The sequence below is a fragment of the Melanostigma gelatinosum genome (assembly GCF_949748355.1).
Source record: "Melanostigma gelatinosum genome assembly, chromosome: 13".
Classification (NCBI taxonomy): domain Eukaryota; kingdom Metazoa; phylum Chordata; class Actinopteri; order Perciformes; family Zoarcidae; genus Melanostigma; species Melanostigma gelatinosum.
The window spans coordinates 16130150-16142982 of NC_136646.1; the positions used below are offsets into that span (position 1 = coordinate 16130150).

Genomic DNA, 12833 nt, shown 5'->3' on the forward strand with positions numbered 1-12833 from the left:
TTAAAACAAGTTATTTTAGTAGCTAATTTAACATAATAATGTTGCACTTTTTAAAACCCTTTAAATAAAATATTTATTGATGAGCCTGGTCCTTTTTAATGCTGTATATGTCTCTTCCTGGTTGTTCAGCATGCACATTAATCCTTTAACCGATCAGTGAGCTGTTTTTAAGACATGCATGTTAACTATAACGTTGAAGAATGCTCCAATATTAATCATTATTTTCCTGTTTTTAAATATTACACATGTAATGCTTCTTAATCGTCTTCATCTGAATTAATTACTAAAATGACATTTACGACATATCCATGTTGGCAAAACTGCAGTGATTTACGGTAGTTCATGCAGGTAAATGGCAAAAACAAAAAGATTTCTCTAATGTTTTGCGTTCAGTAATTTCAACAAGGGGTTGCATTATGATTCATTTATTAATGAATCCTCAGACCAAATATTTACATTACTCTTACAGCGTGAAGTTTAAAACCGGTTTATCCATAAACACCATATCTTCCCTCTAGTACAGCATTAGTGTTAAACTTAGAGGCGCGTACAGTCTGTTTTTAAACGTCACGCCTTCAAGATGAAGGCTTCGTCGTCCGGCCGATCGGTCTGCTCTACTGCTCAGTCTCCTGCGCAGTCGGCCGAGTCCAGAGTGAGGAAGACGTCCGCTTTGCACTTGAACGAACCCTTGATTTCCTGGAAGAGTTCACAGCTCTGCAGGTCTGGTGAAATGTCTTTGACGCAAACATGCTGTTTGGAGACAGAGAATGGAAAAGTCATGCCGTTACATTAGAGAAATGGAACCTTTAAATCCTGTACGCTTGAATCTGACATGGTGATGTTTGATGTCCCAACAGCTATTCCAGCGAATTATTTAAACGAGTTTACACCTCATCTCAATAGTTTTTAAAATCTAAGACAAAGTACATTTACTTCCTGTGTTTACATTTTACGCTACTCCATTCTACTCCACATTCAATGCGAAGTGCTGCACTTTGTACTATATTGCATTTGTGACAGTTGTATTTACCAGTAACTTTAAAGATCGACATTTTACATTTGCAAAACATGAAGTCAGGTTGCACAACGGGATGCATTAAAGATTGAAAAAGTGCATTTTTACTGCTTGCTTTTGCTTTGATAGAACTGTTTCTTGTACAGTAAATTACGGTTGTATATTAAATTATTATAATCTGATCGCTGGTTTAAAAAACAACTTCTGCAGTGATGAAAAAGTGTGGTTATTTAATAAAGATTATTAATTACAATAATAGTTTAGTCTAGATGGGTTATTCAGGATAAACGACATTTTCAATTTGTACCCCACTTCTGCGTTCTTGCGCGAGCTATATAGCCATGCGTAATGGCGATCCCACCCAACCCGTAATGTTTATAAAATCAATCACCACTGACCATCGTCTTCAAGATGACATTTTGCGCAGTGAATTCAGGGAACGCGTTGTCGGTCGCCAACTCGTCGCTGTCTGACAGGTCCGGGTCCGGCTCGGCTCTCCTGACGTACGGTGACCTCCGGATGCCGGACAGCAAGCCGGACGCCCTGCCCACCGAGTAGTAGCTTTGGACGGCCGTCTGCTTGTACCATGCCTCCGTTGGACTGCAAGCCACCAGCAAGTAGACGACCACGATGGGGAACACGAATTTAGCGGGCATCTCCACGTCGAGCACTGAGGCTTGGTCCTGCGCACCTCCAACTGACTGGTCCTTCTCGTTTCCTCCGCTCTCTGCTTCAGTCTTTATAGAGACCCCCGCGATCATCCTCGCGTTTTCGCCCACGTAAGACTGGCCCCGAGGGAGGCGATTCACACATACCTCATACTCCGCCTGGTGAGCCTTTTTTTTGGGGGGGGGGGGCTGCTCATCTATAATGTTGAACTCAAAGGAATCACTGTCATAACATTGTGTTTCTCTAACTGGGATTGGGAAATATTCCAATGGAGGTCTGATCACTTGTTAAATAAGTCCTGTGAAAGTAGCGACTTCCAAAATGTATCTAAACCGACCATCATGTTAATGTTGCAGTGTTGAGAGGGCATCACGTCAGCTTCTCTTAGTTGTCAGGCTGCTCCTAAATTCACAGTATTTTACATGATCTTATTGTTTTGTTACATTGGAAAGTGTTTTTTTTTAACCAACTATCAGAAGTAGAAAATGGAAAATTGATTAAAAAAAGAAACCATACAAAGAACACTTATAGTCACAGTAACGAGGTCAGAGCATTGTTTCAGAGTGACAGCTCAGATATGACTGTACACAACTCTGTACTTTGCCCACAACAAAGCAACATAAACCCGGGCACAGACACCAAACTCATGTTTCCTTCATTCGGGGGCTGTTCGGGGGCTGGTTAACCAGAAAAAGCTGAAGCAGTGCATGTGACCTGATTACACAAGCTGAGAACCTTGTTCGGGCAACCAAGACCTTATTTTTTCCGTGACAGGAAGCTGTGTTTACAGAACATAGATTAAGAGGCAGAGGAAGAAAACACAATTCATTCACTGCGTATTTTTTACTATAGAAGACCATCAACAATAGCTGCAGAGCCTATTACAAACGTTTTAGATTGTAACCATTTGACTTGTTTTGTAACTGGAAACATGTGCATTGAAAATAGAAACTTGAGACGGACACTGGTGCCACTCTTTCTGGCTGGTAAGTAAAACATTTACATCTCATTTCATGTTTTATTGAAATGATTAAAAGCTCACAGGACATGAATAGATGCATCTCTTTCAGGTGTCCTCTGCAATACATGGAGAGTGGAATACCACCAGCAACGTGTCTGTGCAGTGAATGGCTCGTACGTTGTCATTCCTTGTTCGTTTTACTATCCTGACAACCACAGTGGGGAAAGATTCAAGTGGGGTCGTGTAAAATCTCATAATTTCAAGGGTCACTACATTTATGACAGCAACTCAAAAAAGGTCACCACACGATTCCAGTATATTGGTGACAAAAAACACAACTGTTCTTTAAAAATACACCACGTGGAGCATCGGGATGCAGGAAAGTATACCTTCAGATTTATAACTACCGGTAACTCCGAAGAAGGCAAATGGACTGGTAAAGTCGGCTCAACATTAACGGTTGTTGGTAAGTTTTATGTTCCATAAACTAGCTGTGAATCTTCTCTGCACTTCAACCTGTAGAGTTTGAAACTGAAGCAGTACTTTGCACTTCTAGATTTGAACATTTCCGTGACGCGGCCCGATGGAAACGGAGCGACGAAGGAAGGCGACTCTGTGAATATGACCTGCTTGAACGTCTGTGACGACGGTAACCTTTCGTCTGCCTTCATCTGGTTTAAGAATGGAGAACCCATGAAGGAAGGACCTGTACTTTATTTAAGCAACATGTCCTCCACACACTCTGGAAACTACTCTTGCTCTCTGAAAACACACACAGGAACATCTTCAGGAGTCATAAATATTGATGTTGAATGTGAGTATTGGACACAAGATCAACTCTTTACAGAGTGAGAATGAAATGGAAACGGTATAATTCAGATAATGGGAAGTTAAATCTATTCCAAGACTTCTCTGATCATGAACACGTTTTCTTTCAGATGGCCCCAAGAACACATCGGTGTCTGTCAGACCATCGACGGAGGTAAACGTGGGGAGCAACATCACCCTGATCTGCAGCAGCCATGCAAACCCTCCAGTGGAGAAATATACTTGGTTTAAAATCGATGACGATGATATTATGGATGTGGGACACCGGCCTGAGTTCCTCCCTGCTGATGGTGGTCAGTATTTATGCAGTGCCACCAATAAACATGGGAGCCAAAACTCCTCTGTTGTGACGATAAAGATTACACGTAAGTAGGATAATGTCGTTGATATTGGTTGCTTAGTGGCTTTGTGTCCTGAAAAATAGTGATACCGTTTGAAGAATCCGCCATGTGTTATGTAGGATATGCATCAACCGACATGTATTTATTTTGTGTGTCAGAAAGTCATTATCATACAAAGAAATGTACAGTCTGTTATAATGTGACTCAATGTCTGAGGTGAATAAGACCTCTTGTCAACAAAGATTTATAAAACAGGACCCCAAACAGAATTGAATTGATAGCTTTTGTTCATAACGCCATGTCATGTTTTGAGAGTAAAAAACAAGGCCTTACAACACCGCCAACACTCTGCCTTTGTTCCACAGCATATTGGGCAACGTTTACCAGAGATGTGCTGATCATTGCTGCTGTTGCTGTGCTTCTGATTGTGATCACCGGTATCGCCCTCAGAAGGTAAGCTGTATTTATAGCCCCTTTCATGTGTGCACCCCTCCTGTGGCATAGCAAGTATTCAGATACTTTACTAAAAGTAAAAGTAGTCATACTAAATACTCTGTCTCAAGTAAAGGACATGCATGAAATGTTACTGATATACTTGTATTAATCCTGAAGGAAACTCTTCTGCCAGAGATTGATCCAAATGTGCAATCAAAGATAAGAAAACAACAGGAGAGTAAAAACATAAACATATATAAACAGTGGAGTAATAAATACTGTATAAGCAGGAATACTAACACCAGTACAAAAAATACAACAGCAGTAAGAGTGAGATACATTTAATAAAATAAGTACACTAAAAGAGATCAAGTAAATAACCTCAGAATAAAAATGTGTACTGTATAAGAAGTAATAACAACACACGGGTAAAAATAGAACAACAATGAAAGTAAGATACATTTACCCAAAGGTGTCTTCCCTTATGTTGCCTCCTTAGTGCTGTGCTTGAGTGGCGGCTCCCTCAGCCGTCATTTTTAGATTTTTATTGTACTTGCTTGAAGAGGCAACTCGCCCTGTTGTCATTCTAATGACATCAGCTAAAACAGCCAAAACCTGTGTGGAAGTGCAGAGCCTTCCATCTGCAAAGTAATTACCTATCTGTCTAATAAATGTGATGGAGTAAAAAGTAGTTTCAATATTACCCACTGCTATGTTCATCTGACGGCCATTCAGAATGTCGCCTCATGTCTAAATAAACATAACCGTAAACATGTGAAAATACAGACATTTATACTAAATGAAGTAAATAAGGAGTTTCATCCATTGCCCTCAGATTAACTTAAGGTTTGTTAGCAAAACCTATATGAAGCATGGCCTAATGTGTCAGAAAGTATGACGCAAATAAGATCCTTGCAATGTTTTATCATTTACTCAGGGGTCTGCTGACGTACTGTCCCGTGATTATGTCTTATGGCAGTGTCACGATTCTGTTTATGTGTTTCAGACTCCACAACAAAAGGATGTGCACAGCGAAGACGGACAGTGAGGACAGTGAGGAGGACATGCAGGTGACCTTTGCATGGCATACAATCGAGACAGTGCTCTCCAGTCTATATTGTAATTAAAGAGGTTGTCTGCAACTTAAGCCTGTGACAGGCGAGTCAAACCCACATCCTACGTCTCTGCTAAATGACAGATCAGAAAACACAGGGGTTGTTTTTGTTGTCAGGGTGAAATAGAAGCTCATAACAGAAAGATCAAGGCAGGATTTGATGTCAGAGGAGGACATTGTGCTACACGAATTCATATTGTGTTGTTTCTTCATGCTTGTATGCAGGAAACAGACTATGTTAACTGGCTCGCAGGTGACAATAACCAATCACAAGAGGGCAATCAGTGTGAGGGAGGAGGAACAGCGGAAGTCATCTATACAACTGTATACTACAAAACAAAGTCAAACATGTGAGCGATGACTTCACACTTTATTTATTTATTTTTTCACCTTTATTGCATTGGAGGCACACGTGTTGATTGGCTGTGTCACCTGCAGGGAGCAGCAGATGGACTCCCAATCTGATGATTATGAGAATGTGATTTACATCAGTTTGCAGGTAAAACCCAGAAAAATACTTCCAGATTCAACGAATGATTATTTGCATGAAACGTCTGAAGTGCAAAACGTGTTTTTTCCCTCTTTTTCAGAAACCAACTGTTGAACCGTTCGTACATTGAGCCGCCCCAAGTTGAAAACAAACTTTTCTTTATGTCTGATTCACCACAAAAAAATGAGTCTGTAAAACTCCTCGCACATTTTCACAGAGGGTGAACTCTGCTGGCAACCAAATGAATGTCAAATCAACAAACGTATATCAGGTTATTATTATTGTTATTATTACAAGGTCTCATCAAAGAGGAAAATGTGCACACACTTTCTGTTGAGCTGCTTTCTGGTGCCGAGTGTTTTGTAAATCACATAAAGTCCTGTTTTGTGCTTTTGGCACTGTGGAAGTGAATTTACTGTCTGTGGTCTTCTGTGGTTCCTGAGCATCTCAGGAGCTGCTGAAAATCATGTCCCCCACTGTAAAACGCTGATGAGCGCTGAAGTCAGGAAAACAAATGTTCTCAAACGTGTTCAGTGGTCTTTCTTTCAAATGAGTTAAACTCAACAGGTACAACATGTACCAAGAGAATGAAGTGACTTCCCTTGTTTCTAACCTGTCTTTAGAAAAGAAGACTGATCTTGTCGCACTCACGATGGACAAAAAATAAATAAAATCAATCTTCTTTTTCATCTCCCACATTCTTCGTCAACCTTGTGCCTACATTATTACCTAAAACCTGGTTTCACGTGTAGCCTAAACCGCTGAGGTTGCATCGAGTCTGTGGCGCGAGTGACCTGCTTTTCGTTTTAAAAGACGATCTGATACTTGTCATTACAATACAGGAAGTTTTGCTTCGCAGAGGAAGAGGAGAAACTCTGTGAAAACAATGACTGTAGCCTTTCTGAAACATCAAGATCAAAGATCTTAGATCAAAGCTTTATGATTACTTGACTACAAGTGGAAGAAGTTTAGCCGTGTGTTGAATGTAGAAACCTGACATGGACACTGATGCTACTGTTTTGAGAACATTAAAATGACATTTAAGGGTAAACTAACGCGTCAATACTTTTTTCAAATGTTTTTCAGTCGGTGTATAATGGAATATAACCAACAACGTATCTGTGCCATGAAAGGCTCATCTGTTGTCATTCTTTGTTCATTTTACTATCCTGAGTGTAAATATACATATATATGCAGTATATACATATTTATATTATTATTTATTTGTATTATTCACATATAATATAGAACAACCTCCAAAGAGACTGGTCAAAATGTGTGTGTGTGTGTGTGTGTGTGTGTGTGTGTGTGTGTGTGTGTGTGTATAAAGACCCTGCAGTAGTTTACAGTAGAATTATAAATGGAGAACTGAATGTATGAGGAGGATTTAGTTCGACACAAATTTATTGTTTTAATTATATTCAGAATATAGACTACCTCAACTGGCCTGTTTTGACAACAACCATTCACAAGAGGGACATCAGTGTGAGCCAGCGACACTAGAACTCACATGTGCAACTGTTGACTATTACAAAAAGACAAATTGTTTTGATTGGTACACATTTTTCCAATCATAATTTATGTGGCATTAGAGGCACATACTCACTAACTGTCTCTCCTGCAGGGAGCAGCAGACGGTCTCCCGTGATGATGACGAAGGTGTGATTTACAACACGGCGTGCAGGTGAAGCTCAGCGAGCTCTTACTCATTTCAATGAACAACGACTGTTTCCCCCGACTTTCTTTTTCAGGGGCCGTCGAAGCCTTCATATATTGAAACTCTCTAATCTGACAACAAGCACATGTCATTTCACAGGAACAGGAAACTAAATATCACAATCTTTTACAAAAACACATTTTTCTTCTATCAACACCAATTGTTGTTGTTCACACTGAAAAAAGGTCACAACCACAGGTTTGCAATCAATTTAAAATCCTCACTGAAGCTTTGTTGCCTCTCAAGAGTGGCTTACTGAAATGACGTATGTACCCACAAGGCTACAAACAATTGCAACAGGCTGCTGTTGAACACAGTGGATGTTTTGCGAACTCGTGATGTCTCTACACGGCCATGTCCTGGTTATCAGGAGTTGAAACAAGTCTCTTATAAGATTGAACCTGTTAGACAAACATGCTTCTGTTGTCAAAAACCCCCTGTTTCACTGATGTGTACGGTTGGGCACTCACACCTACACCCACCCACCCACACTGTCGGACCAAGGTCAGAACCCCATAGGGAGGAAGGGGAGGGGAGCAGGGTGGTCTCACAAACTCACACACACACACGCTTGCGTCTCGGTTCACGCCGAGTGCAATGCTGGGCCCGCGGTTCAAGCAAAGGGCGAATACTGAGGCGCCGCAATGTCGGCCGAGATGTGAGGTGCGCAGACTGCACTCACAAATCATCATGTATCGTCTTCCCTGGTTGCCTGTAGCATAGGCACTTGAGCATGTTCGCGCACTTGAGCTGCCTCTAGGGGGTGCGCGAGAGGAAAAGTGTAATGGCGGTCTGATGGTGTAATAATATTAAATATAAAAAAAAAATGTAATTTTAATTTAAAAACTGTCAGGTGGGACATCTGAAGCTATCAGTCGTAAAAGAGGAGAGGGACAGAGAGAGACAGAGGAATCGGAGGCGAGGGGAACGGAGAGGTGCGTTGGGGAGAGACCGGGAGAAGAAATCGAGCCAGAGTCAGAGGAAGATGAGACGGAGGAGACTGAAAAGGAGGAAGGGATAGCACAGACAAATCGGGAGCACATCGGCCCATCGCGGAGTCAAGGTGAAAAAAGAGGAAACGAGGATGAGCATCAGACTGGGAAAAAAAGAGGAAATATGATGAAAAGTATGTGTGTCTGGGCTTCACTTGGATTGGCAACGCAGATTCCCCAAAGCCGCAGTGCGTGGTGTGCAGTGAGGTTCTGTGCTAACAGTCTGAAGCCCTCTTATTTACGTCGCCACCTGAACACCAAGCATGCCAGTGCAAGTCAAAAGCCCCTTACATTGTTTATATCGAAATTGGAGGAGTTACAAAACAGCCAAAAACAACTGGAGTCTCATTCATGTGTTGGTCTATAAATGACGCACTACGGGCTTCATATCTGGTTACAGAATAGCGAGAAAGGGGCTACCGCACACAATCGCCGAAGACGTGTGCTCGCCAGCTGCCAGAGAGATGGTGGAATGTATGATTGGGGAGAAAGAAGCAAAAAAGTTGGACATGATCCCGGTGTCCAACAACACTGTGTCGCGCCGCATCGATGCTTTGTCCGAAGACATCCTGGCTACATTAGTCGCTCATTAATTGTAAATTAAATGTGATAATCTGCCTCTGAGCCTGCGTGTGTGCTCGCATCCGTATTGCTCTTTAAAAGTGACGCCTTGTGTCACTGAAAGTTATTGAAACTTTGTTGCAGTGTTTCAGGGCGTTTTCACACCTTCAGTTCGTTTGCTTTGTTGCAGTTGCTCCTTTGTTCGGTTTGTGTTCACACTGCAACATTTAACAGCGGACTAAATCTTGTAAACAAATGCCACGCGCGAGCAAACTGTTCTCTCATTGGTCCGATTCTTATGCGGCTATGAAGGCTTAAAAGGCTCTGTTGCTTCTCTTTTTTTTTTATTAAGGGGGGGGGGGGGTGGTGCGCGAACCCGGTCGGGATGTAGAAGGGGGTGCGCGGCCTAAAAAGTTTGGGAACCGCTGTTCTAGAGGGTAGTGGAGACTTCAAGACAAAGTCACTAGACCGAGTCGGCAGTCGTAATTCTGTAGGGCTTTACTAGTTTACTAGTTATGCCGCTGGGTACATATAATTAAGCATACCCTGGCTGTAAGGTCACTAGTCAGGCCACGGGGTACATATAAATAAACCTTCCCCTGCCCCTGAGGTGAGTTTGAGCGCCATCCAGCACGGTACACCACTGATTGCATTCCTGATATGCACAAACCACACTGATACTTATTCAAATTAGTTTTCGCTCTAGTTTAAGCAATGACCCCCGGAAGAGGCCCGCTTGAGTTTGAAAGAGCTTTATATCTGTTTGAGCTCTAAAGCAGGGTCAAACTTAGATCCCGGTAAAAGTCAATCTTAAAGTAGAGCCGTTCACGAGGCAAAAACAGGGATAAGAAAACAGGGATCCTTTCTCCCCAATATCTCCCGTAAGGTCAGGTGTGCAAATCATATAGAGGGCGAACTAAAAGGCGCATCTTCTCCTTCAAGCCGCATCTTAGGGCACCAGGAGTGCACACAGGGAGAGACCGACCCATCGGGGCAAGAGTCACGTGGAGTCGTGGTCCCTCTGGTGGACTGCAAGGGTTAGTTCATCGCCGGCAGAATCTCCTGCAGTCTGGGCATCAATGATTGCAAGGAGCTAAAACTGCTCAAACTTTTGTGTGTTTCAAACAAAAGGCAATGGTAATTGGTAATGGTAATTAAATGGTAATTAAAAACAATTTTATTTTCCTCTGTTTATTCATACAGGTAACGTAGCATTACCGAAAGTAAGGTTTGAAATCAAACTGATGCTCTGCAAGCTGTCTAGCCAGCCAGTCTATGATTCGAAAATGTCACTTATTAATGAGGTTGAGATTTGAAACGCTCAAACATTTGTATTCACCGTTTTAATCAAATGCTAACCGTTAGCAGTTGTTGCTAGCTAGCTAGCTGATAGCCTTTTGCCCCTTGTTAATAGCTTCATATGCTACAAAGAAACAAATAAACTAGAAGGTGGGAATGGTTAGGGGTCATTTAAAGTAGAAAGGTGGTTTATCTTTGAGAGGAGAGTGTGGATAGGCCTTTAGTGTTGCATATAATTAAAGCGTTGATTTCTTTCACTGTTGATTTCATAGCCAACCAAGGTTAACATTTCGGTTTGGTTTAAGATTAGAAATTTCAGTGCGAACATTGATACAGGTGGTACAGAGAATCAGTAATTATACTGGGCTTCTTCTTTACATATTTTAGCCGAATTAACATCAATGCATAATATGTTTGATGATACATTTGTTTAGGGTCAACACTAAATTTGTCCTGACCTGGGAGTGCAGTCCAAGTTACCATGAAAACGCACCCTCGCAAAATGAAACACTCAAGATAGGTGTTTTAGCAAGATAACTTAGGTGACTGATTTTTCTTTTTTAGAGCAGTGTCCATGGGTGAAATCCTTTTGTGGCAGACAAAGGTTGAAATAATTCTTTTTTTTCTACTCTGTGGCACATTCGTACCCAATCTTTCAGATTATTCTGCCCTCTGCTGACAATTTAAGAGCATAACATCCTAAAACTGGTCTGGTGTTGAGCCTCCATTACTCTACTACTGCTGCATGCAACACAAAATGAGAAGTGTGAGAGTTGTTAGAGAGACACAGCTCGTAACAGAGTAAAAGGTCATCCCACAGGCATCGCAGGACTCTCAATGTGTCACAACGAACATCTGCAGGTTTCCCTTTTACTGAGAATCCACAGGAACAGTGTGTACACAGCACACAGAATGTGTCTTTGACTGTGTATTTATTTGTGACATCATTTCTAAGGAGAGCACACACAGAAACTTAGTGCGACAGACAACATGTTTGGACAGAGTGCAATAAACATTCTGCTCTCTGGGTGTAAACGTTCAGGCTAATTGTTGCCTCAAGGTGTAGCCAGAAGGCCCGAGGGTTTCAGCAAAGAGAGAGCGGAGCAGTGATTACAAATCCTAAAACAGGAAATGAAGCATGCATCCTGTGCATGTGTCACCAGATCCCTTTTCTGAGATTTCTCTGGTGATTTTTCAACAGATAACATAATAATCAGAGTACATTTGTATGCTCTTTATTCATACATTAAAACCAAACACCTAAATAAATAATTATGGAGTTCATAGTTCAAACTCGTGTGTGAATATGTATGATTTGACATTTTTTGATGGCAAGGATGATTTATATTTATATATATATTATGTTGTTTACAAGTGTTTAAGCTTTTCAACGGTAACCAGCTTAGGCATGTCTACCATTCACTGTAAATGGGCACGTAGCAAAGACGATAAGGCAACCTGCCTGTAGAAAGCAGAAACATGTTTATTCAAAATATAATAATGATAAAAGAGGAGAATCCCACATTTCATCTTCCAGCCAATCATATCCAAGAAAGCACACCTTCCCTCTCGGATTGTGCTAAAATACATTACTACTAAAAAGTATATGCTTGATTATCAATGATTGATGAGTGTCACAAGAAAATGGTTGTCGAAGCGACTTGGTTTACAGTAATGACAGTCCTATGAAAACTTCCAGTATATAAAACTACTGATATGAATCATTCAGAAAGTTAACTTATTTTCGAGATGACGCCCATTTCTAAGTAAACGAAACTTTCCAAGACATGCGGAAATGAAATGACAGCAGGACTCTGATGCGACTCTCTGCCCCGGTCGGCAGCAGACATGAGATGATCTTTCTGAGCTTTTTCCTTTTTGCAGAAAACCGAAGAAAGGGGTCGTGCGACGCAGTCCGTTCAGGTAGGACTGCTGACATGTTTTGTGTGAATACTTTCTAGATACATCTCGAGGTGATAACGTCAGACTTTACGTTGTGACAACATTAGCATTAAATTAGCTAGAGCAGCTATCAGACCTCGCTGTCAGGGGGTTTACTTCGGCGTCTGACTCACACTGGGGGGTTTCATATGCGATCTCATTTGGTTGACACGTGTCCTTGCACCTGCACATTAATATTTTATGTCTGGAAAATGAGTCAAGGAGCAATTACGCAGTAGACTGGCTGTTACAAAGCGAGTTAATGCTAGTTAGCTAACGTTTAACTCGCTGCCAAAGTGTCGTAAACCTCGAGTGAGACACGGAGCTGTTACTGTAGTTGGTAATACTGGATTATAGTGACAGCTCCTGTGTGTCTTGTTTAGTTAACGTTCTCAGTATGGCTGTTGTCAGTTGAGGTTATCGTTTAGCACGGGTTGAAGCAGGAAGTGACGTAAAATGCAAACACTGTT

At 41.5% G+C, this 12833-nt stretch overlaps 3 protein-coding genes across 4 annotated transcripts in view; 2 read left to right on the forward strand and 1 right to left on the reverse strand.

Annotated features, from left to right (window-relative positions):
• Positions 1-621: 621 nt before the first annotated feature.
• On the reverse strand, positions 622-1717 carry LOC306787446 (neuropeptide B-like; the record flags this gene model as incomplete). Its single annotated transcript, XM_079282576.1, has 2 exons — positions 1414-1717; positions 622-750 (listed from the first exon to the last, which is right to left on the reverse strand). Exons 1-2 carry the CDS (start codon positions 1669-1671, stop codon positions 622-624), a joined length of 387 nt encoding a protein of 128 aa, XP_079138702.1. The 5' UTR covers positions 1672-1717.
• A 2006-nt stretch (positions 1718-3723) lies between these two features.
• Positions 3724-6059, forward strand: LOC306787415 (uncharacterized protein; the record flags this gene model as incomplete). The annotated part of the gene is made up of 6 exons (XM_079282535.1): positions 3724-3766; positions 4180-4267; positions 5256-5319; positions 5589-5713; positions 5802-5862; positions 5954-6059. The coding sequence occupies 6 exons, from the start codon at positions 3724-3726 to the stop codon at positions 5981-5983; spliced, it is 411 nt and encodes a 136-aa protein (XP_079138661.1). The 3' UTR covers positions 5984-6059.
• A 6168-nt stretch (positions 6060-12227) lies between these two features.
• The window catches only part of LOC306787163 (E3 ubiquitin-protein ligase rnf213-alpha-like), a 29222-nt gene continuing 28616 nt past the window's right edge, over positions 12228-12833 (forward strand). For both annotated transcript variants that reach the window (XM_079282230.1, XM_079282231.1), the window contains exon 1: positions 12228-12345. The gene's annotated coding sequence lies outside the window, so the exon portion shown is untranslated. The remainder of the gene's footprint in view (positions 12346-12833) is intronic.